A 24,995-nucleotide genomic window follows, 5' to 3' on the forward strand; every position below is an offset into this window, starting at 1 on the left:
TAGGAACCATAAGAGGTGATTATTAAACTAGAAAGTCTCAAGAATGCTACTGGCTGGAAGGCTTCACTTCTTTGCTCAGGAATTTCACCCTCCACCTGCGCTTCCCTAACCATACCCTGTGCTCCTTTGCTGTGAGTTGAACAGGTGCAGGAGAGGCAGAGTTTGAAAGGTTGACATGGATTCACACAGCTGCAGTGAGAGAGGTGTTGGGCAGCTTTCTGTGCGGTTTTTACTATAAACATTGAAAGCTGCTCTATAATTTGACTCATGTGCATGGCTTATTTAATATGCCTTAATTAAACCATGTATATTTCTAAAATATGTTTTGAGGAAGTTACTGTATGATAATAGGGTATTTAAATGAGAATCTCCTGGTTTTCTAACCTAAACTTAAAAAAAATGATAATTTCAGCTTAGTGGATGAAAATCGATCGAGAATACTATAGGATGCCATTTAATAACATTTTTGAAGTGACAAAATGTTAGAAATGAAGGGGGAAGGAGAGGCCATGGTTGTGGTCATAAAAGGGCACCATGGGGGTCCTGTGCTATGGAGTCCCATGGTAATGGAAGTTCTGGGTGAGTGGTCCTGAGGTGTGGGAGCTGTGTATTGTCCTGACCGTGGTGGTGGACACATCCTCCTACACAGGTGATAATATTGTATGCAATTAACACCTATACCCACACGTGCCCTGCTCCAAATGCAAGCAAATCTGGGGGAAAAAAATCTGCTAAAGATTGGTACCTTTATTGAATCAATATCAATATTTTTGCTTTGCAAATTATCATTATGTGGGGGTAGCTGGGTAGAGGTACAAGAAATTATCTCTGTATTATTTTTACAACTACATAGGAGTCTATTTCCATAAAAATTAAACACAAAGCCCACATCTGCTGTCCCCCCCCCCCCCCGTTACAGTGCCCCATATCTCTCAGTATACAGTGAAAACGCAGTGGACGTCTTTGATGTGAACTCCATGGAGTGGATCCAGACTGTCCCCCTCAAGAAGGTATTTGACATGAAGATCGTGTAACCATGAATTCAAGATGAAAAAAGAAAAGTCCACACAGGAGTATTCCATTGGGTGTGAATTATTTGGAGGATTAAAACCCAAATACAACCAAACACCATTTCATTAGTTTTATTACTACTACTGGAGCTACTTGACATATCTAGATGTATTATAACCACCCTGGTTTTTATACTACATCTGTTTAAATCCTACAGTATTGTAATGATTTTCCATTTGGTTTAAAATTATTTTCAATCATTACTAACTTTTGTTCGGTGTGATCTGAACTCCCATGAAGGCAAATTATACAGAAAGGAAAAAAGAAAGACAAAATTGAAGTATGTAGCCAAAGTGTTTCAGATTTTCAACAAGGAATTTACAGATTCATAATAAAGTAAGTATTTTGTATCTCAACTACAAATAATTTAAATCCCAGATAAAAATGTAAAGAAAAATATTTGGTATTTTAGTAAGAGAAGAACATTGGAGATTTAAGAATAACTCCAGGGTATGTAGAAAATATATAGCATGAACCATCAAAAAGGAGTTTATATGGGAGAAGTCACAGTTAACTGTGAGATTTTTGTCCTGCTTTAAGCAATAGCCGTCCTAAGGACTATCCTTCACATAACACCTTCAAATATACTTTTCTGAAAGTATATTTTTCTGAAAGTCTATTTTGAATGTAAACTACTCACAATACTGTTTGGCAAAATGAATTCACAAGGAAGATGATGAGTCTTTTCAGAAACTTTTTAGTTACTAGTCACTTTTTAAAAGTGAATTGAGGTCTGGGGGTGTGGCTCAGTGGTAGAACACTTGCCTGTCATGCACCATGCATTTAGCTACATACTTCAGTGTTTGATCCCTAACACTGCCCAAAACAAAACAAATCAAAATGAAAAAGTTCATTTAAAAATTAATGGATTTCTATTTAAGTTGATAATTTTAATTTTTCTTAAACTATGACATTCACATTTTGAAATTTCATCAATACGAGTTTGTAACACCTAACACATCCACTCTGCTAGATTGAATTTTTTTTTGAGATCACAGTATTTAGAGGGGTGAGTCTAAATAAAACATTTTAATAATTAATGCTTTCTCAAGCAAATGTTCTTTTTATAATCTTTAAACTATTCATTGAAATGGTAATCTTGTTTTTTATTATTTTAGGTTCGACCTTTAAATAATGAAGGATCCCTGAATATCTTACATTTGGAGACGATTAGATTGATATATTTCAAAAATAAGATGGCAAGTAAGAAATGACTTTTCTTCTTAGTGGACTACATCTAAGAAACTCTTTCTCCAGGGGGTCACTCAAGGTCATGGACAAGTATGCTGAGGGGCCAGAGGTCCACCTGGGGCATCTGACCTGAGAGTCTGGTGCCCACGGAGCAGCGCAGTCCCCTGAAGCTGGCACAGATGTAGACCTAGGCACTGGGCTCTGGTGGCCTGCAGTTGTCAGAGGCCCTGTTTCTTGGCATCTGTGACCACTGATGACCATTTCTGATGCTGCCTGTGGGAACTCATTCGCTTCCCCAGAGGACGTGGGTCTCCAGCTGCACAGAGCCATAGCACAGACACCAGCCCATCCTCGAGGTCCCACCTACACTATAGCCACCAGCAGACTTGAAGAGTGGGGGAAAATAGGCGACCTCGAGGGATCATTTCTCTCTCTAATTGAAGGCATGGGAGGAAAGGCCCAGGGTAGCTGTGCATTGGGTGACAGAATAGCACAACCTAGATGGCTGAAAGGACAGATCAAGGTGTGGGCAGGGTTGATTCCCTCTGAGGCTGGCAGGGAGAATCTGCCCCGGGCCTCTCTCCAGCTTCTGGAAGTTTCCGTCAGTCTGGCATTCCTTGGCTGGTAGAAGTATTATCCGCCTCTGCCTCCATCTCACATGGAGCTCTCCCCGTTTGCCTGTGTCCAAATGTCCCCTTTTCATAAGGACACAATTATGTTGGATCAGGGCCCATGCTAATGGTCTCATCGTAAATTGATCATCTGCAAAGACCTAGTTTCCAGTTGAGGCCACCACGGGTACTGCAGTTGAGACTTTGCCAACTTTATGAGGGACATAATTCAACCTCTAATGAGATGCCTTCATTTCTTTTTGGGGGTCCAAGATAGTTTTGAGGGTTTATGTTTCACAGTTTTGTTCACTTCTGGATATTGAAATCTAATATCTCAATATCAGAATAAGCCCAGATCTCTATGGAACCAGATAAGAGTCACCGGATCTTCCCCTGAGATGAGAAGGGGAAATAAGTAGAGAGCAGTGATTTCTCTCCCTCCACCCTCCTTCCTCACCCTCTTTTCCTGCCATGGGGCTCAGAAATGTTTTGCTATGTTGCAACGATAGTAATCACTCTTATTTGTTGGAACACTTGCCCTTCATGCCTACAGTGTTATTTTTGTCACTGTGATCAAAATATTTGACAAGAACAATTTAGGAGGGTGAAAAGTCTCCGAGGCGCCGTCCAATGGTGAGCTGATTCCATGGTTCTGGGCCTCAGGCGAGGTAGAATATCCTGGCAGAACAGCATGGGAGGAGGAAAGCTGCTCACCTCCTGGTAGCCAGGAAACAGGGAGAGAGCCGTCAGGAGGAGCCAGGAACAAAACACAAAATCCCCCAGGCACTCCTCTAATTGCTCAGTTCCTCCAGCCTACAGGTAACACCCAGTCATCCATTCAAATTATAAATTCCTCAAATGGTTTAATCCACCGATTCCCTTACAACTTTCATAACCTAATCATTTCACTTCCACCATGAACACAGGAGCTTTTGGGGAGCGCTTCATATCCAAACCACAACACTTTGCAGCAGTAACTGGGATTAGAGAAAATAGTCCTATAATGCCAAAGTAAATTAATAGAAACCCACAAAATACTATGTTCAAAAAAGAGATTTGAAAAGTTACTTGAAAGAATATTCCTTTTTTCCTCAGAACTGTAAATCTCTAGTGTGTATTAAATGTTAGCTTTTGTGCTAGAAAATGAATTGCTTAATTCTGGAAACAATATACCACAATTCTGTGTACTTTATTCAACAAGTAAATGTTAAGTTGGCAATTATGCAGTAAAAATAAAAACAATGATGATATCAAAATCATCCAGTAGGAATTATGCAAAGTGTTTTAGTATTGTAACTCATTTCCTTTTCACTACAATATTATTAACTTTCATTCTCATTTTAGGAAGTGATGTTGGAGACACTGAGGGACTTGCCTAAGTCATAGACCTAGAATGTGGAAAGTTTCACTCCAGGGACCACAGTGTACAAAGGAAATTCGTGCATCTTATGAAGTTTTTCTTGATGTTGGAGATAGGTATGTAAAGTATTCCTAGCAACAGATTACGGCAGGAATGTAGAAGGGTGGTGGGATGGTCTTTCTTGAAAAGTTTCAGTAGGATTCCTGAGCTGAGAGACATCTGTGTGGTCAAGTGGTTGTTGGCGTAAACTGGTAGAGATTGTGACAACATGAGGGAGCAGGTGGCAGCAATTTCCAGTCCTGGACAAAGGGGGGAAGGAAGAGCTGCAGATAGAATGAGAGTGAGGAAAGCTAATGCACAAAAATGATCAGACTGCAGGGCTGTGCCAGCCATGTTCCCGAGAGAGCTTAGCATTTTCTAATCCCTATTCACTGTGGCTGCCACAGCATTATTTTATAGATTTCTGGACGTTAGATTCACCTGTGTGGTTTGTGTAACTGTGGTTCCAAGGGAGTGAGAAGCATGGGCCACGTGTTTATGGGGAGATGGGTGTTCTGATCAGGATTCCCCAGCCCAGGGAGGGGCGCCCTAGCAGACCTCTGAGTAATCACAGAGACCTGCATCTGTTTGGAAAATGCAGCAATCCACATGGGCCCAGAAATAATTACAGCAACTGATTGTGTTACAAGAATGGTTGTGAATGTGACCAATTTTAGAGAACACAGGGGGAAGCCATAGGGACTCTCTGGAGCTAGATGTGTCCTACTGTTAAGGTGGTGAGAAGGACAGAAAGTGTAGCTGTGTCTGGGAAAACTTGGAGAAACTTCTTCCTGTGGGAGTTATTTACAAGTCAAAGTGCTTGACATTGTCAACAGCATTGTAGTCTATGAAGGGGAATTGTTCCTAGAGACAACAATGTAGAAGGCCTCCCTGTTTTTGTTTGGATTTGGTTTTGCTTATTTGCAAAAGAGCTTTTTCTCTTGGAGTATGAAGAAGGCATCACATATTTTACCACTCCAGATTGTATTCTGGAACGCCTGATTTGTTGAAGTCAGTGTGAACCCTGTGTTAAATAAACGTCTATTTCAAAACTGAATTTGCAATAGATTCTAAATGTCATTTAGAGAGTCTTTCATCTGTGGATTTAAAAAGTCACTTCAAGCTGGACATGGTGGTACACCCCTGTACTCCCAGCTACTCAGGAGTCTGAGGGAGAATGATTGCAAATTGGAAGCCAACCTATGCAATTTAGCAAGATCCTGTCTCAAAATGAAATTAAAAAGGGGCTTGGGCTGTAGCTCAGTGGTAGAGCACTTGCTTGTACTAGTCCCTGGATTCATTCTCTAGTTACTGCAAAATAAAACAAATTATTTGCAGCAAAATGTTTTGATGTGAAAAAATTTGAAAACAAATGAGATATATTTTTGTTATTTTCTCTAATACCTAACTTTTTGGTTATCTATTTCTTGGTATGTATAAAAATGCTAAAACATCTATAAGGTTTACAGTAGATAAATCTTATGAAAATAAAATACAGATGGCCATAAAGTCTGTAATGTCAATGTCTTTGTAATGGATTGAATCCCCTGGTTTACTTCTTCTGGATAAAGTTCTGGGTTTCTGCCATGAAAATTGGACACAGATCATCGGTATGACTTGTGACAGATGCATATGCAGTGATGGATGAGAATATTGTTTTATTGCAATCTGTTCTTTGTTGTTTTGCACAACTAATTAAACTATGAGTTGCTACTGAGGGACAACACATTCAGAATGTCATAGTAATTAACTATTTGTTATGAATGTTTGTCTGTGTTCAGGCTTTACAAGTGCCTCTAAAGATTGAGGAGTAATTACTTAATTTAACCCTGTTTAAAAAATAAATTTGAGGGGCTGGGGATGTGGCTCAAGTGGTAGTGCGCTTGCCTGGCATACGTGCAGCCCGGGTTCCATCCTCAGCACCACGTACAAAGATGTTATGTCCGCCAAAAAAAACTAAAATATAAATATTAAAATTCTCTCTCTCTCTCTCTCTCTCTCTCTCTTTCTCTAAAAAAAAAATAAATTTGAAAAGCATACAGTATTCTTGGTAAAATATTTTCTGTATAGAATCTTTCCTAATTTGTTTCCTGTTGATCTGATAACCTAAACTTACCCTGTAGAGTTTCACTATAAAAAACCAAATAGTCCAATAGAGAGTACTAGAGGACATTCATGATCATATTGCTTCATTTTGTGATTTGATGACATTATAAGGGAGTACAGTAGAAAATTAATAGGTATAACTTTGTAATTATGTTGAAGGGGATTTCTTGTTGAAACAGACTTAAAGAGCTTTGCGACAGCTCTGCTCTTTTTAATGAAAGGAGTGTGATGTTTTTATCATGATGGATAATCTGAGAGACCCGACCAGTGACATGCTTGACAGATGTCTTTAAAATAAATGAGACAAGAACAGTGGGTTGCTCATGAGTGATAAGAAGTTTGCAGTCTTACCAATTGCATCTTTTGGAGCTGAGGCTTAAATAAATGAGACTTTTCATTATGGTTATTCTAATATAAATTTGATTAAATATACAATTTTCTCAATTTGGGTGTTTAAATATTCCTCAGTAGTAGTTTCATTAGGCTCCATGTGTATCTCAAACATAGACTGATATATTTTGAAGGATTCTAAACTGTTTGAAGCAATGTGTCCTTTTCAGTCCTATAATGAATATATAACAGAACTTGACTGCCTGAGTCTTAGAAAATGTTCATCTCTTAGAATTCTTTTCAAAGTGAAATTGTCTATTTAGTTCATCAGTTTAAGCTATGTTCACTGAATGTTAATACTTTTGTTTTAGAAATGTGCAATATCATTTGAGGGTTTTACCATATTTTAAGGAACAAAACATTATAACTACAGAGGATTAAAAATAGCCTTCCCAGAGGATGAAATAAGAATATTGCCAGAAATCTTATTTGTAAAAAAATCTTTCCATGATTCTTGTTTCACTTGAAAATAAAGCAGATTCTCCAAAGTTGACACTACCTGTTATGTGCAGAAAAATGTGCTAGTTGGACAGCTCCCTGGGAGTTGGAGTCAGTCCTGATGCCTGGTTGCTGGTTTATTTTTAGAGTCCATTTGTTACAGGTCTTTATTGTGTTTCCAAAGTGGCCGACTATCTTGAATTCAGTTCTTATCTCCAATGACATAAAATGCGACACTGACACATTTGACTTGTTAATAACTAAAGCTGGACAAATAAGATGATTTATATCACTGAAGGTTGGCAGCATTCGTTTTTGTTTAAAATTTGTGATTCTCTAACTGTGGGTCAGAGCTGAGGCTAGTGTAAACCTGCAGAGGGAGGAATTTTTCAGGTCCGCACTTGGAATCTGCAGTTCTTCTGTCCAGAGGCAACGGCATTACAAAGGAACAGAAGTTCCCGAGGATTTTCCCAGGCCGTATGATTATATCTCAGTCTTTTAGTGAGTGTGGGCTCTTGAAAGGAGCTGCATCGGTTTCCTCATGGGACAAGATATGTCTGGAGGCAGCTGTGGTTGGATGTTTTCCTCTCTCATATGGAAGAGCAGTGGGCGCTGGTGTTGAGTGTGTCTCTTCTTCCAGGTGTGGGGCTAGAGCAGGCTTGAGTACGGTAGTTCCCTTATCTTGGGTCATTTAGGGTCTGACGAAATTTCAGTAGGCTATTCTTTTGTAAAATAGTTTAGATGTCACCTGTAAAGCAGATGGGATGCACTTAGCTTTCTGGCAAGAACAACAATGGAAAATGTACTTCTAGGATTTTGTCATGGTGGGAAGGGAGTTGAAACTAGTAGATGCAGCCTTTACAACAGCAGTTGTTAGGAGTGTAAGATGACCTACCACAAGTGGAGCCACTGTCTAAAAATTTACTGGACATAATGTGAACTGGCCTACGTATAAAGGTGGGTGGATGGCCTATGTCACCAGCATCACTCTTGTATAGCACAGACCCCTAAATAAAGGGCATGTGTGTTACAGCAATGCAGAGTTCTCACCAACAGCTTGTTGAATAGGTGCCTTTACCTATTTCCCACCACCCAGGTGGCTGCCCCAGGGCCATTGGTCTCCCAAGTGTGTGAGGAGTATCCCCCCCATGCCTGGAAATTGTTCATATACAGATGGGTCCGGCATGGGGGGAGTCAAGAATTTGTACTGATTTTGAATTACAACCTGTTATTCATACTTTCTGGCATGAGACAGAAGAAAATTTGAACAGCCAGAAGATAGAATTATTCACTATGGCTTGTAGTACCTGTGAGCTGGTCACTGGATATTTGTACTAACTGGACAGTTCACCATGGCCTCACATTGTAGATGGCACAGTTGCCAGTGGACTATGGTCTTTACTGGGTAAACTGGAGTGCCTTCAAATTAACTATATATAAGAGCTGAAATGAAGAATTCAATGCCCAGGTTACAGGAGGAGATTGAAGAGAAGGCTCAGGAAGTGAAGCCCAAGCAGGAGAGATGTCATGGGAGTCGGGCAACCATGCCAGGAGGCCCAGCAGCTGCTGATGTGCACCCTGCAACAGGGAAAGCACGATGAACCAATTCAGGAGAACGCCCTAGAGCTCTAAGACGAGATCTCTCGCTGAGACCTGCCAGTGCCCCATCCTAGAGATGGAAAAGAGACCCAAGGCCAGGCACAGATTAATGTCAACTTCAGAACACTAGGGCCCGACAGTTCTCAAGGGCATCCAAAGGACAACAAGCTCCATACAGAGGATCAGTAGCGAGAATGCATCTGACATCCCAAGGCAGCACTCAGGCAGCACTCTGAAGGAAACTCTGCCCCTGGCCCAATGATCAACCTACAGCAGGGGCATAGTTCTGTATCTGGCCTCCTGTGTCCCTGTCCCAGCAAGCAGTAGATGCCACCCTCTGTCAAACAGGAGTCAAGCACAGGCCAGAGATGCAGGACCTGCCCTACCAGCCCAGAGGCCAAGGCAACCCTGAGAGACAGAGGAGATTAAGGGCCAACTCCCCGCTAGGGAAAATAAGCCCTCTGTCCTGAGAGACGCTTCAGAGACATCCACTCAGACAGCTGGTACAGTTTGGGGCTGAATTTGAAATAAACGCAATGAAAAAGGGGAAAAGAAACTACCAAGGCAAGAAATGCAATTCCACCAGCTACAGAAACTTTATGCCAGAACCGTGGAGTGGCCATGGTCCACCGCACGGCTCGCCTGTGAATCCTGTGTTCACACCATGGCGAAGGCCTGACCCTGGAGAAGGTACAGTAACTCAGGACACCACTGGGAGTGACAGAGCAGCAAGCAGCCTCATGTGCAGGGCACAGACTGGAGAAAGATCTACACCTCCCCTCCTTGGGAAGCCAGCATAGGACACTGACACTGGGAAATCAGGACATGGATGGGTGTGGAGGCACACAAACAACAATGTACAAGGGGAAGCTGCTTCCCTGGGCAAACTCATTGAAAACTGGGTCAAGAATGTTTTTTAAAAGCTTCTCCCTGAAAAATAAGGCCCCTCTATTTGTGGCCTGCTTCATCCCTGTGACAGCTCTCCAGGGTTCCCAGCGCGACTGAGGGAGCAGTACCTTGGACGAGGTGCTTCACCTTCTCACACAGCCTCAGGAGACTGTCCACCTGTCTCTTCTCTCTCTTCAGAAACATGATTTCGCCCATCCTCCAGTCCAGTGTCTCTTCCATGTCACAATTCTTCTCTTGGAATGAAGAATTTTCTGTCTCTGGAAAATAATGACAAGGTCAGCCAAAGGAAACAAACTTCACGGCACCCCTTTCTCTCCCTGGGAGTGCCCCGCAGTCACCATCAGAAGGACAAGGAGGCCCCCACTTGGTGGCATAGAGGAGGACAGCCAGCACACATGTGAACACGGGCTTCTTACCAGCCTGGCCTCAGCTCACCTAACTGCCACAGGTCCAGAAACTGACTTTTGTGCTTCAGGATCAGCTCCAACCGTCTGACCAATATGGACCCATTCAGGACATCGCCAGCAACCTCTGCGAAGACAGAGCTGGCGGCAGCCATCAACCTCTTGGCATCCTCTGTGATGTTGGCTAAGAGTTTCTCATCTGTCCCTGAGAAGATAACGAGCACAATGAGCATGCGGCCCTCCCCTCTCCTTGCCATTAGAACCTCTCACCAGCCCCATGCCCACACGGCGCTGGCAGCAGTCAGTGGTGTTTCCAGATGCGCTGATGCCTCACTCAGCTATGTCTGTACCTGTGAGGTTCAGGTCTTAACCTAGTGCATCTCCTGGCTGGGAGGAGGAGATGGCCAAAGTCAGCCAGGAGAACCACAGTGCTCAGGGTTGAAGTCCTGAGCCCATGCTACAGTGAACGTATTTCTTGAACTACATATGATATTCTTCGAAATTCACCTTGTGGGAGACCAACCTTGCATGTGACTGAGTCACACTCCCCGGCTGGGTGCTGAGGCACTCAGTCACAAAAATATGGCAAAGCTTTCCCCATCCTTCTTGGGTTTGAGGGACAGTGTCTTGTGCATAGGTGTGTCTTGCTACAGCACCATGGGTGAAGCTAGGCTCACCTGTTCCTTTGTAATATAACCCCTTGCCCTGTTTAGGATAGAATCCTTCATGGAAGTGCCTGTGTGTGTCCCCTTCTCTTACTGTGCCCTTGGGTGTGGCCTACTCAGATGTCAGTCAACCTGCTGACAGTGGACATCATAAAGATAGACTCAGCCCCCTGAAACCTGACCCCTTGCCTCATTTGAATTGCTTCTCCTCAATAAAAGGGGTTAGCACGTGCTCTCTCTCTCTCTCTCTCTCTTCCTGCGGACCCTTAAAGTCAGAGGAGCCGTCACTGTGACCCCAAACATAAAGGTATTTGTGTCTCTTGTGTTTTATTTGGCGTACCCCAGTCAGCCCAGTTCAACTGGAGTGACCCCTGAGCCTTTTAGTCACAAGTACAGAAACCTGGCACCCCTGTCTTGAGAATCCCTGCAATAGTAGGAAAATAAACTGCAACAGGACAAGCTCACATCAGAGGCCACTCCACGGGTGCAGGGAAGCATCTGCACAGCACCCAGGAAGGAGGCAGATCCATGCTGCAGCTTCATGCTCTGCCTATCTTGTCTGCAGATCAAAACCTGGAACATGAGCTTTTGGAGCAACTAGAGGACAATATTTTAAAACATGACTAGTTTAACTGCCAGACTATTTATCTCACAGTAATATGAGGTTCACAGAGTATTATGAGAAGACCAAGTTTATTTTTACCATAAAAAACAAAGATAAGGGGCTGGGGATGTGGCTCAATCGGTAGCACACTCGCCTGGCATGCGCAGGGCGCTGGGTTCGATCCTCAGCACCACATAAAAATAAAATAAAAGATGTTGTGTCCACCAAAAACTAAAAAAATACATATTAAAAAAATTCTCTCTCTCTCTTTAAAAAAACAAAACAAACATAACAGGGGGCTGGGGTGCAGCTGGGTGGCAGTGTGCTAGGCCAGCAGGCATGAATCCCTGGTTCATCGACAGCATCACCCCCACACAGAGTGCAGCTGAGATGACCTTCAGGGGGAGAATGGACCAACCCAGGCACATCCAGACAAGGGGGCTTTACTCAGTGATAAAAGGAACGGAACCATGAAGCCAGGAAAAGACAAGGAGGAGCCTTAAATGCATGCTGTGGAGTGTAACAGTGAACTCTTCCCCAGCAGGCTGCTGTGGCCCGTGCACACAGCAGCCACCTTCAGGTCCACACACTACTCCTGCCTATGTCCTGGTGTAGAACAGAGCAGCTGGTTTGGCTGAGACAATCATTGGCCCTGGGTTTTTATTGCCACACCAGTGCTTTCCCACGACAGCATCTGAATCTAGCAATTTACACATAAACCTGCACCATCATTTCCAGGGCAATGCATGCCACTTGGGAAGGTGATGGCTGAAGAGTCACATATTGTTAGTTATCAATATTAGTCTCAAAATGTGACACATGAGCTTCACAGGGAGGCAAGCTGGGCTTGGATTTGATTTCTAATCATTTGTTATCTTGGACACAGTGAGTCTCCAACACCCTGGTTAAGCAATATGCCCTGGGCACTTCCATTCCCTCATCTGGGAATCAAGGGGCTTGGGGACTTTCAGAGGGGTTGCTTCAAGAACCATGTGTCCCCCCAGGAGCACGTATTCAGCAGGCACTCAGCATCTAGTGTTAGATGGTCTTTAGGCCTAACACCTGCCTGGGCACCTCCATGCATCCTGCCTTTACCAAACCTCAGCACATGCAGGCTGAGGACCAGGTCAAGGACCTTGCCTGTTCTATTGCCCAAGGAAGGACAGCAACTCCAACCAGTCCTATACGCACCGTACAACTTGAAGAGCTGCTTCACATCTGGCCCCGTGAGCAGGTGTTCAAGAATCTCATCCAGGCCTTCCACAGCCTCTCTGTTGTTCCTGGGCCAGGACTTGGTGATCACAGCAGACACAAGGCTGCCAAATTTCTGCAAATCATGACAAGAGACTCCCTCCAGGACACTGATCTGAGACTAAAAGAAAATGAATTAAAAGAGAGAGTTGAGAAGATTTTACTGATTTGTTTTTTAATGACACAGGTTAGCACCCAAGAGCATTCCATAAATCTACTGAAGCTAGTTTTATAGTGCCTCAAAAATAATAATAGTAATACAGAAGAGAGGTTGGGCTACCCCCTGGTAAGTGGGGAGCTTGGCCTATTGGAGGCCCTGGGTTTCATCCCTCGTATTGCAAAAAGAAAAGAAACATAAAATACTAAATATTTCCTAGGGCACTTCCATTGCCCTGTGGCCTGGATCCTTACGTGAGGTGCCAGAGGTTTGAAGATGCATACACACACACAAACACACCCCTATAACCCCAAGTCACACACCCTCCCAGCTCATTGTCAGCTTCTGTATTTCTCTTAGACATGCCCGTCATGAAAAATGCCAAAAACAAGATGAGGAAAACTTTACTACATCACAAGCTGCCCTCAAACACCACAGACACTCCAGTTCTCCTTCTGATGCTTCACCAAGAAACAAAACAGTTTTCTTCTTTGCATTCACATTTTTGCAAAAAAAAAAAAAAAAAAAAAAAAAAAAGAAAAAGTTTCAGTGATCAATAAAAAACACAGGGTGAACTAATAACAGGTACTTTTGACACTTAACAGGATAAAAGAAAACATTAATTAGCAATGAATAAAAAGTTATAGACCATAGGGAAGTGAGATTTATCCCAGGAATAAAACCACGTTTTTTACATCAAAAATCAGTTAATAAGCCTGGTATAGGGGCACATGCCTGTAATCCCAGCAGCTCACTAGGCTGAGGCAGGAGGATCACAAGTTGGAGGCTAGATTCAGCAACTTAGTGAGGCTATATCTCAAAATGAAAAACAAAAAGAGCTGGCAATGTGGCTCAGTGATAAAGTACCCCTGGGTTCCATCTCCAGTGCCACACACGCAGACACAAAAACATGAATACATCATACTGATAGAAAAAAAGTGACACAACCATTGTAATAGATACAGAAGAAGTATCAGGCAAAACTCCAAGAACAAGACCAGGATAGCCAATTTCACTCCTTTCACAGTGCCAGAGTTGCTATCCAGGGCAATTAGGTAGGGAAAAGAAAAAAAAAAAAAGTATTGGGATTGTAAATGAAGTACTAACTTACAGGCAGATAACATGGTCATCTATGTCAAAACTTCAAAGAAGGTACTCACCCACGGATACCCCGCTAGAGAAAAGAAATGAGCCTGCAAAGCTGTAGGCCACAGAGACGAGGTGCTGCCCTGTTTCCAAGTGCTAGTGATGAACAATCCAAAAACATATTTGAGAAAACAATTTTTTAAAATATGTTTTTTAGTTGTAGATGGACACAATACCTTTATTTTATTTTATTTTTATGTGGTGCTGAGGATCAAACCCAGTGCCTCACAGGGTGAGGCTAGTGCTAGGCAGGTGCTCTACCACTGTGCCACAACCCCAGCCCTGAGAAAATAATTTGTTACAGTAGCAAAGGAATAAAGTACTTAGGAGTAAATTTCGTAAAAGAAATGCAGACCTCACCACTTGCAAACTGCAAACTACTGTTGAAAAAAATTAAAGACCAAAATAAATGGGGAGACATTCCAGGTTCAGAAGCCATGAGATGTGACATTGTTAAGAGGTCAACACTCCCCAAAATGACTTACAGATTCAAAGCCATCCCTGTCAGAATCACAGCTGCTTTCCTTGAAAAACTGACAAACTGATTCTAAAATTCATATGGCATCCCAAGAGATCCAGAATAGCAAACAATACCAAAAGAGGAGAGCAAATCAGGAGAATTCATGCTTCTTGATTTTACGACCTACTGGAAAGAAATGGCAGTGGAGACGTGGACAGATGTGAGGTGAACCCTCACAGCTGCGGCCAACAGACTTTTTGACAAGAGTGCCAAGATCACTCAAGGGGTGAAGTACAGTGCCTTCCCAAATGGTCGGGAACAGATGGATCTCCACATGCAAGAGAATGTACCTGGACCCTTACCTCACACCACACAGAAAAAGGAACTAATGTTAAGAGCTAACAGTCTAGAGCTTTCAGAGGGGGTTGCTCCTTGACAGAGCACGTATGAACATATGGTCCTAGGTTAACACTCAGTGCCAAAAACAAAACAAAAACCTTTTAGAGGAAGACACGGGTAAATCTTCATGACCCAGGATTTAGCACAAGATGTCAAAATTACTAGCAACAAGAGAAAAAAAAAATACACATTGAATTTTTCCAAAAGTAAAAACTTTCCCAGGAGTGGTGGGGCACACCTGTAATCTCAGCTACTCAGGAAGCTGAGGCAGGAATATTGCAAGTTTGAGGGCAACTTTGTGAGACTGTTTCACAAAATAAAAAAGAAAAAGGACTAGAGATGTAGCTCAGTGTTAGAGCACCCCTGGTTTCAATCCCTACTACCACAAAAAAAGAGAGAGAGAAAAAAAAGAAATTAAAAACTTCTGTGCTTCTAAAGAAAACACCCAGAGTGAAAACAATCCAGAGAATGGGAGAAAATGCTGGCAGATCACACATCTGACCAGAGATTTGCACCTGATTATCCAAAGAACTCTCATAAGCCACAATCAAGGAAAGACATAGAGCCCAATTAGCCATTTGAGGAAGGCACTGTACTTCACCCTCTCAACCACTCCCTTCTGGCAAAATGCCGTGCGTCATCCCTACTCAGCTGTGGCCCTCAACATCATAGCACAGCTAGAAAACCTAAATTGTGGATCCCCAGTGTTAGGCACAGTGCCAACCCTGGAGTAGTAAGATGGTTATGGCGGGAAGCACTCAGGTGCTTGCAGACTCATAGGACTGACAGACATCTCAAAACTATTTGAAATAAAGTGCAGTGGAGGGTGGAGGGTGTTGGAATGGAGATTTCTGTGCAGAAGAGGCAGAGTTATGAGGGCAAGTTGGGAGGGTTCGAGAGACCCTCACCTGGAAAGTGGTGCCTTCACTGTTTGGAAAGACAAGGAGTTCCCCAGGCATTCAAGACCATAGAGCAGAACAGAAATGACTGTGCTCTGTTGTGTCCAATGCCTGCTGAAACAGAAGTATTCAGGGTGTCTGAGGATACACTGATGACATATTTTATTCTCCCATTTTAACAGAAATATGAGTTGTGCACAGCCACCCATAGGTATGCACAGGAAATTGGTTGAGGACCCCCTTAGATATCAAATTCCTAGGATGCTCAGGTCCATCCATTATATGAAATGATGTAGTATTTACATATAAACTACCCTCTATATCCTTTAAATCGTCTCTAGATCATTTGCAATACCCAAACAATGCAATGATATGTACACAGCTATTATATGGTATTGTTGATGGAATAATGACAAGAAAAATGTCTGTGTGTGTGTTCAGCACAGACCACTTTTTCTGATCATAGGTTGAATCTATGGCTGAGGAACACGTGAATATGGAGAACTAACTGTATGTAGATTTATATTTTTCGTATTGGATTTTCTGATCTTAAAATGTAATCATAAAATTTGGAAATATTTGAAAATCATTGCAATATTTCTCTAACAATGTCTAGAAAACAGAAATGGCTTGCTAATTGTAAGGGTCCGGCGAAGCGTCGGAGAAAGAGACCACCAAGTGACCACTCATGCAATTGGCAGAAGGGGATTTATTGAGGATCCGATTCAGCGCGCTGAGGCTCCATGCTCACCCAGGAAGGGAAAGCAGCCCAGAGCCCCGAGCAGGGGCTGAGCACTGCTTAAGTACACTTTTTTGGGGGAGGGCAGGAATTTTACATACATCACAGTCTCCTTTAACAAATCATCATACACCGCGGGAAAATCAAACAATTCCTAAACATGATTAGTTCATTCATTGGCGGGAACAGGTTGGGCGGGGGTGATAGGTCAGTTCTAAACGGGGTACACATTCAAACTGATTGGTCCAGGCCCTGCAATGCCTACGTGCAAGATCACACAGAGCCGTGAATTATTAAACAACCAAGCAGTCAGGGGGAATATTTACTGGGCGGTTCCAAGCATTGTCTTAACAACTACAGGAATTTCAGGTTAACAATACCTAATCCTTTACATTTTAACTCAGGCCTTGCAGCCTAGAAACTTTATACAATGCCCGGTCTTTTACACTTTAACTTCAATTTCTTTTACCCTTACACTAATGACTACTAATATAACAAAAGTTGCTTTTTTCCTAAACTTCCCCCACTATTCTTATACCTGAAACTTGAGGTTCTGATAATAATGTCTGACAGTTTTAGACTGCATTTGTTGTTCACTTGTTTCTGCTCATTAATCAATAGCACTGACGCCCATGCCCTGTTTGTAAGTAGACATGGTTAGGATGATCTGGCACCTGCAGGACTGCAGGAGGTGCCAAAGGGGACACACAGACCCCTGCCTCTGGCTATATCCTCCGTGCTCCGTGCTACACAAGTGTGCTGCTGATCCTCCAGGAAAATATAAAGCCTGCAGATCATTAGTCCCTGATTCCCTCTAAGATTTCCTCATTAGCATCACTAAATCTTTGTTCAAATAGTCAAAATTTTCCTAAGCACAATGTCTTTTTCTTTGATCCTGAATCTCAAATCAGCTGTAATTATGACTGCTCTATACTGCATTTTCTGTATTTTTATTTTGAAGGAATTTCAGATTTACAGCAGAATTACAAAGATTGTATAGGCAATTTCCATGTCCTTTTTAACTTGCTTCCCCAGGACACTTTGATCAAATCTAAGATACTAACATTGGGACAATATTATTAATTTTAACTGACAAACAAAAATTGCATGTATTTATGGTATACCACACATTTTGACATATTCATATATGGTTGAGTTGAAAGGGTAAAGTTTCTAAGCTGCAAAGCCTGAGTTAAAATGTAAAGGACCAGGCATTGTAAACCTGCTTCTAAACTGCAAAGCATGGGTTAAATTCCTGAGGCAGTTAAGACAATGCCCTACTGGCCATTTAGTTGATTTATAGCCTAAGATCCTGTGCAGTCCAGCACATACACACCTCAGGGCCTAAACCAATCAGTTTAAATGTAACCCCCTCCTTAAGAATGACCTATCACTCCAGCCAGCCCTGTTCCTGCCAATGTATGTACTAATCAAGTCTAAGAATTGTTGTTTGACTTTCCCACGGTGTATGGTGATTTGTTAAAGGAGACTGTGATGTATGTAAAGTCCCTGCCCTCCCCAAAAAAGTGTACTTAAGCATTGTTCAACCCCGGCTCTGGGCTCTGGGCTGCTTTCCCTTCTCGAGTGGGCATGGAGCCCCAGCATGCTGGATCAATAAATCCCCTTCTGCCAATTGCATGAGTGGTCACTTGGTGGTCTCTTTCTCCGACACTTCGCCGGACCCTTACAGAGTGTAATTAGCATATATATTACCACAATACTAACTCTTTGGTGGTAAGAATCTTAAAATCCACTCTCAGCAACAGTCATATGATGGGATAATTATATATATTCAGGAAGTCAGCAGGACAATGTCATTAACAAGACCTCAAATTATTTTGATTGCTTGAGTTTTCCACTTACTCACTTTTTCTGTAAAATCTCCAGGATTTTACATTAAATGTTGTCATCCTATCTCTTTAGAGTTCCCAACACTGGGATAGGTTCTCAGCCTTTGCTTTTCACAACAAGGTGGGCCATTACTCAGTCCTTTTTGCCAAGTCCCACTGTCTGTCCCAGCTTCCAATCTAATGTTTGGTAAATGCGAAGTCTGTCTGGTTTCAGCTGAGAGTCAACTGACAATCCTGAGTATCATTCCTGCTGCAACAGCTCCTGACTTTATAGCTGTTTAAACAATGTTAGAAATTAGATATTGTTGCCGGGCACACACCTGCAATCCCAGCAGCTCAGGACGCTGAGGCAGGAGGATTTCAAGTTTGAGGCCAGCCTCAGCAACTAACCGACGCCCTAAGCAACTTAGTCTTGTCTCAAAATAAATAAAAAGGTCTGAGGATGAGGTCAGTAGTTATAGTTAAGCGTCACTGGGTTCAATTTCTAGCACCAGAAAAGAAAATAGGTACTGTTGGTTCTTTAACCTACATTTAATAATCTAGATGCCTCAGCTTAAGATTCTAAGAAACTACCAGTTCTCACATGCTCTGTAGGGCATGATGTAAGGTGGGGCATGTTGCATCAGAAAAGAGGAAACTTAACTTGCTGGCTGCTACCCCCTTCCCAGTCCTGGGCCACATGTGGCTGAGAGAGCACCTGGCGATTAGCCAGAGGGCATGGCCGTGGGTTGTGATGAAGAATGGGACCTCCTCTAGGGTAGGCATGTTTTAAGTATCAAAACACTATCAATTCAATATCATTTAAGATTATTAAGTATTTTAACTCCTTTCCTTTATAAACATGGTGATTGACTTTTCATTTCTTCCTCACCCCCAGTCTTTTTAGTGATGAATTTTCTTATTCTAAGTAAGCACAAGCTGCCCCAAGACCTAATGGTATTTCATAAAGGAAAATCTGCAAGAAGAGATTTCAAAGCAGACCCTTTGAAATTTTAGTTAAGTGCTAACCATGAATAGGTTGAAAGGGCACCAGTTTAGAGGGTCACAAACTATTTCAACCTCAGTGTGTACTTAATGGTAATCCCACATTTCTCTGCAGAAACCTGAGCCCCCGCATGCTTGCCCCCAAGACCCATAGTGAAGAGGTTAACACAAGGCAGAGCAGCTGCATGAGCAAGAAGGTGAGATGTGTGACGGAATCCCAGGGCTTGACATGCTTTTTGATGAAGGGTAATGATTACCTCTCACTCCCTTTCACCTGAAGAAAACTTATGTCTTGTGTGCATCTAAAAGTTCTCTAATCTAATCAAGGATGTAAAATAGTTGGACAAGTTGGTTTATAACCAGCCCGATCAGAGCTTAACTGAAGGAACCCTGACATGTGGTACACACCCAGAGCACATTAAGGAAGAGGATATGTGTGAAGTCAGGAGCAACACAGGTACTATTCTCAGACCCGATGACTGTCTATAACCTGTGTGGTACATAGACTTTGGAGTCTATAAGTGCAGAAAGAGAAGTTTCCTAAAGTTGGACAGACTTTATTTTAAGGATGCCACTGTGTCTGTTCAGTCATAGATTATGTCGTGGTTACTCATGATCTTCCTTTTTATAGTCCCCTTACCCTTCCTTACAGATTCTTTAAAGGCAAAGTCCACATGTTAATAAGCTATATTAGGCCTATTTTAGATTCCAGATATCTATTTTTGGCCAAGTCAGAGGAGATGATAATTTGTGGATCATCACAAGTTAAAAATCTGGGTGCCAGACCTTCTTACGCAACTCACTGATCATATGACCTTGGGAAGGTCCTCTAACATCAAGGCACTTGAGCCTCACTGACGACATGTGCCATAGCCTAAGGAACTGAGGGAATCTTGACGCGATTTAATTGCTTTAGAATGCACCAGTGAGTAGACGGGCTGTCACTTTTTCATTGCAATGACACAGATTGCTTGGGTTAGTCAAATTTTTATCACTGTCATCCAAATACCTGACAAGAACAACTTCAGGAGGAAGAGTTTTGGAGGGATCGTGGTTAAAGGGTTCAATTCTTGGTCAACTGACTCTATTGCTATGGACCCAAGGTGAGGGGACTAACAGATAAAAACTTCTCGTCTCATGGCAGCCAAGAAGGAGAGAGAGAGGAAAAAAAGGGTGGGGGATAGAAAATAAAGAACAAGCAGCCAAGGACAAAAATACAACTCTAAGGATGCCCTCAGTGACCAGTGACCTACTTCCTTTGGCCACATTTGACCTGCCTATAGTTACCCCAGCAATTCATTCAAATTATTATTCCATCAAATGGATCAATTCATTGATTAGGTTTCTGCTCTCATAATCTAATGATTTCACTTTGGACCTTCCTGAATTAACACATGAGTTTTTCGGGTGACACCTCATATCCAAATCACAGTATTACTATTAGATGGGGATGGAGTTGTAGCTCAGAGGTGCAGCGCTAGCCTAGCACGTGTGAGGCACTGCAGCTATTTTCAGTGCAGCATATAAATAAAGGTTCATCAACAACTAAAATTTTTTTTTAAAAATATTACTATTAGAAATAATTATGTTATAGGTCGTCTTCCTCATTACAGAAGCCCACTTCGAAATAGACCCTGATGCTAAGCAGGTTTTGGCAAGTTATGTGCTTCTAATTTGTGGATCTCTCTCCCTCCAGCCCCCTTTCATATATATATATATATATATATGAGAAATATATATTGCAGCAGAGTTGACCCAATCCTTCTTGTGTTCACTTAACAGGCATACACTGGGCAGTTGCTAGATGTGAAAAATTGCTATGGTGTGTACACAGATTAGTTAAATTCACAAACAACATTAATTTGTAAAAGTGCTGCATAACTCCCAACCCATTATCTAGGAGAAAACTCAGGCACATATAGAGAAAACTCAAGCAGGCCAATGATCATGAGTGACTTAAAGGATTTTTCAGGAGTTCATGGAACATGAAGAAGGAGAGATTGCTTTTCAGTGTCCTTAGAAGTGATTTTCTAAAGTCACTATATAAATGTCGTGAGAGTACTATCAAATATGGACTAAGGTAAGCTCACATAGTTACATCCTGTAGTTATATACAGTAAACAATTGTGTAGTGCATGATATTTCTTATATAGGAGTTTCTATTTTTATATCACCACTTACCTCACTAAGTGAAACATGGAAGCAGCTCTTGGTACAATAGCAGCCAGATTCATGGCATAACTATCAACAATGAGAGTGTGTGGCTTTTCCTCCTTTAATGGGCTTCTCTTGATGCCTCAGAGAAGACCGAAGAGCTCTGCATCCCTCCCTCATTCTCAATGCTGAGATGCCTAGCAATTCCAGAGCAGGGTAGAAGAGCTGGAAGGTTTTTAAAAAAGAACAACTCACTAACACAGAAATGTTAATTTAAGATAAAGAAATGATCTTCCAAATTTACAACTACACCCAATATTTAGGAATAAAAGACAATAAAAATAATCCAATATATTTTATCTTAGCTGGGGCATTTAAGTAGAGTAAAATCTAACATGAGATAATATAAGCTATCATGAAAGATTTAAATATCAAAATTGACTTCATTTTTAGTCCTATTCAAATTAATTTTAGTTTACTTATACCTGAAGGCAAACCTACACAGAAACCACCATTGTGGTTCAGTTAACTCTCGCTTCACAAGAATCCATCTCAAAACATAGTGACTTCAAACACTACTATTTTAATGCTTGAGATTCTCTGGTTTGATTGTGGTTTATTCAGCTAGTCTTGCCATTCAAGGAGCTACATTTAGCTGATGAATTGACTTAACCAAGAATGTTTAAAATAGTTTCCCCCACATATCTGGGTACTGGAAGGTGGATGTCTGTGCTTCCTGTGCTCACTCTTCCTCCACTAGGCTAGACTGGGCTTCAGTGGATGATAGGTGTATTCTGAGAGAGCAAGCCCAATGTGTACCCTCTTTTGTAGCCTCTCTTACATTACACTCTATGATGGACCATTGACCAAATCAAATCATGGGGCCAAATTGGAAATCATTGTCAGGAAACCACCCAAAGGTGTATTTACTGGAGAGTGTAATTCGTTGGGATGTCATCATTGTACAGCCCACCACAATCCCCTTATATGTGCCAGATACCCCCAGGAGGATGAGGGTCATGACATGCTTCCTTCTTGTTTTCAGTAGTGAGCTGTCATTCATATTGCCAGGATCCTTTTCTTCTTCTGCAGAGAATTCTAAATCTAGAGAAATCAAAATACAGTTAAAGGCATTTTTAAGGGGGTTGAAACACCAACAGCATATCAAACCATAACCTTAATGTTCTACCTCTGTTTACTTTGGAAACTTCAGTAGCTTCTTCTTTAATGTGGTCTTTGTGAGCCATTTTCTTTACTTTTGATTCGGGAGCTAGGACGTCTCCGTCTTCAGAACTACTTCTCTTCTTCGTTCCTATTCTGACTCCAGGTAAGCTGGACACTTCTCTTTCCTGTTTTTTCCTCTTTGTTGCAGGTTGTATTTGGAGTTCAGGAATTTCTGCTTCAGAGTCCTTGGACACGAATCCTTGATCTTTCATTTACACACGGTTATATTGCCTGTGTCTGTATTTAACTCTTTGATCTGGACATTGTCTTCCTTCTTTTTTTTTTTGGTGTTGTGGATCTTTACTTTATTCATTTATTTATATGTGGTGCTGAGAATTGAACCCAGGGCCTCACACATGCGAGGCAACTGCTCTACCACTGAGCCACAACCGCAGCCCTTGTCTTTTTTCTTCATTCAAACTTTCTTCTTTTTGTTTTCTTCTAAACAAGTAATCATTAATTTTAGTTTAGTTACACCTATTTCAATATTAAACAAATATCAGCTACTCTGGTTGAAATAGGCTTGTTTTTCACTGTTTTGGCAAGTTTTCTTGATGCTGCTTTGGGTAGATTGTTGAGAAACTGAAATGATTGCAAAAAAAATTCTCCTACTTGGGACTCTTGTTACACCTTTCGATTTATTTTCCCCTTGGTATCTGGATGTACCTCAATAATTTTTGCTGCTTGTCCTTTTGTTTTGAATTCCACAAGGTCCAATAACTTTGCATCTCCAGTAGATTTATAATGTGGGATACTTACATAAACCATATTGCCACATTTCCCAAGTACTCTATCAATCCAGCTGTGACTAGCTGTTTGGGAAGTAAGTCTTGTAATAAATTAGAACTAGCTCTTGTATGTAAGGTTTTAATAGCTATAATAGCTAAGATTTTCATAATTTCTATGCCTTACCTAGAATGTCAATAATTTTAACATTTAATATAAAAAAGAAAAGAAAAAGAAAAAACAATATAATAAATAGATCTCTAGACAGGCTAACAAGCCAAAAAAAAAAAAAAAAAAAAGTACAACTCAGGAATAACAAAAATTAAGGAAGCATCAGTAATACTGAATCTTATGGCTACCAACCAGATAATAAAGGAACACTCTGAACAACTCTTTGCCCACAGATTCAATAAACGACATGAAGCGGACTCGTTTCTTTAAAGACAAATCTGCCAAAATCCACACAAAAGAATAGACAATCTAAGCAGAATTATGACTATTGAAGAAGTTGAATCAATACATAAAAACCTTACAACAAAGCTGGGCACAGTGGTACACACCTGTAATCCCAGCAGCTTGGGAGGCTGAAGCAGGAGGATCATAGGTTCAAAACCAATCTCAGCAAAAGTGAGGCACTGAGAAATTCAGTGAGACCCTATCTCTAAATTAAATAGGGCTGGGGATGTGGGTCAGTGGTTGAGTTCCCCCGAGTTAAATTCCCAGTACCAAAATAAATAACCTTCTAAAACAGAAATCCTCAGGCCCAGATAGTTTCCTGGTTAACCCTAACAAAAATTTTCAAGGAATAAATTCTGTATAATCTCTTTCAGAAGATAGAAGCAGAGGAACAATATTTTAACTCATTCTATTGGGTCTGTATTATTCAAATAACAAAATGAGACAGAAATATTATACAAATATTACAGACCAATATCTTTCAAAAAGAGATGCAAAACGATTAAGATATAAACAAATATTCTTCAACAATAAATATAAAGAATTACATAGTAAAACCAACTGGGATTTATCTCTGTGTCAACCCTCATAAATTAATTAATTAATGTAATCTCATATTAAAAAACAAAAGATTTTAGTTTATACAGATTTGAAAGGGAGAAATAAAACTATCTTTGCAGGTGCCCGCATTGTCTACATAGAAAATCAAACACAATCAACTAGAAAACATGTTGGGGACCCACTCATCAGAAGTGTTCTCTAGAGAGCCGCGGGCGCTTTGCTCCCATCTGCTTCCTCTTTCGCTTCGCTCCGGGCAGAAAAGGGAATGTGTAATCAGCAGTGGATTGTAAGTATCCTAGGCAAAGAAAGCTCAGTGCGCCCCGCCTTTTTTTTTTTTTTTTTTTTTTTGAATATTTTTTATACAGGGAGAGTTTGTGGATTGGGATCATTGGCTGGGCTGCGGTTTCTGTGCCGAAAATCCACTCCGCGGGAGCCGCCATTTGCTTTCTGCCGGCTACATTGTCCGGCAGCCGCACCTAGAGGTTGGAGCTGGGCTGCGTGCCGAGCCCTGTCCTCCAAAGGCTGGACCGCAGCCTTGAGCGCCTGGGTCGCTTGTTCGCCGCTGCACCCTCGGGCAGAGCCTGCTCTGGGGTCGTTCTGCA

General features: G+C 41.6%; 1 protein-coding gene across 4 annotated transcripts; it reads right to left on the bottom strand.

Annotated features, from left to right (window-relative positions):
* Positions 1–4,043: 4,043 nt before the first annotated feature.
* LOC114083603 (E3 ubiquitin-protein ligase RNF213-like) lies at positions 4,044–23,515 on the bottom strand. Of its 4 annotated transcripts, none has more exons than XR_011704752.1 (7): positions 22,616–23,515; positions 22,357–22,530; positions 21,454–21,651; positions 12,579–12,759; positions 10,150–10,323; positions 9,822–9,971; positions 4,044–7,954 (listed from the first exon to the last, which is right to left on the bottom strand). XR_011704752.1 is itself a non-coding variant. In XM_071602578.1 (6 exons), the coding sequence occupies exons 4-6, from the start codon at positions 10,271–10,273 to the stop codon at positions 7,944–7,946; spliced, it is 285 nt and encodes a 94-aa protein (XP_071458679.1). In that variant the 5' UTR covers positions 10,274–10,323; positions 12,579–12,759; positions 21,454–21,651; positions 22,357–23,515; the 3' UTR covers positions 4,044–7,943. The 4 variants fall into 4 exon arrangements, 1 of the variants encoding a protein (XP_071458679.1); XR_011704754.1 differs by having other exon boundaries at positions 4,044–4,556; positions 7,268–7,954; positions 22,357–23,515; XR_011704753.1 differs by having other exon boundaries at positions 22,427–23,515.
* Between the last annotated feature and the right edge of the window lie 1,480 nt (positions 23,516–24,995).

The sequence above is a fragment of the Marmota flaviventris genome, chromosome 16 (genome assembly GCF_047511675.1).
Source record: "Marmota flaviventris isolate mMarFla1 chromosome 16, mMarFla1.hap1, whole genome shotgun sequence".
NCBI lineage: Eukaryota > Metazoa > Chordata > Mammalia > Rodentia > Sciuridae > Marmota > Marmota flaviventris.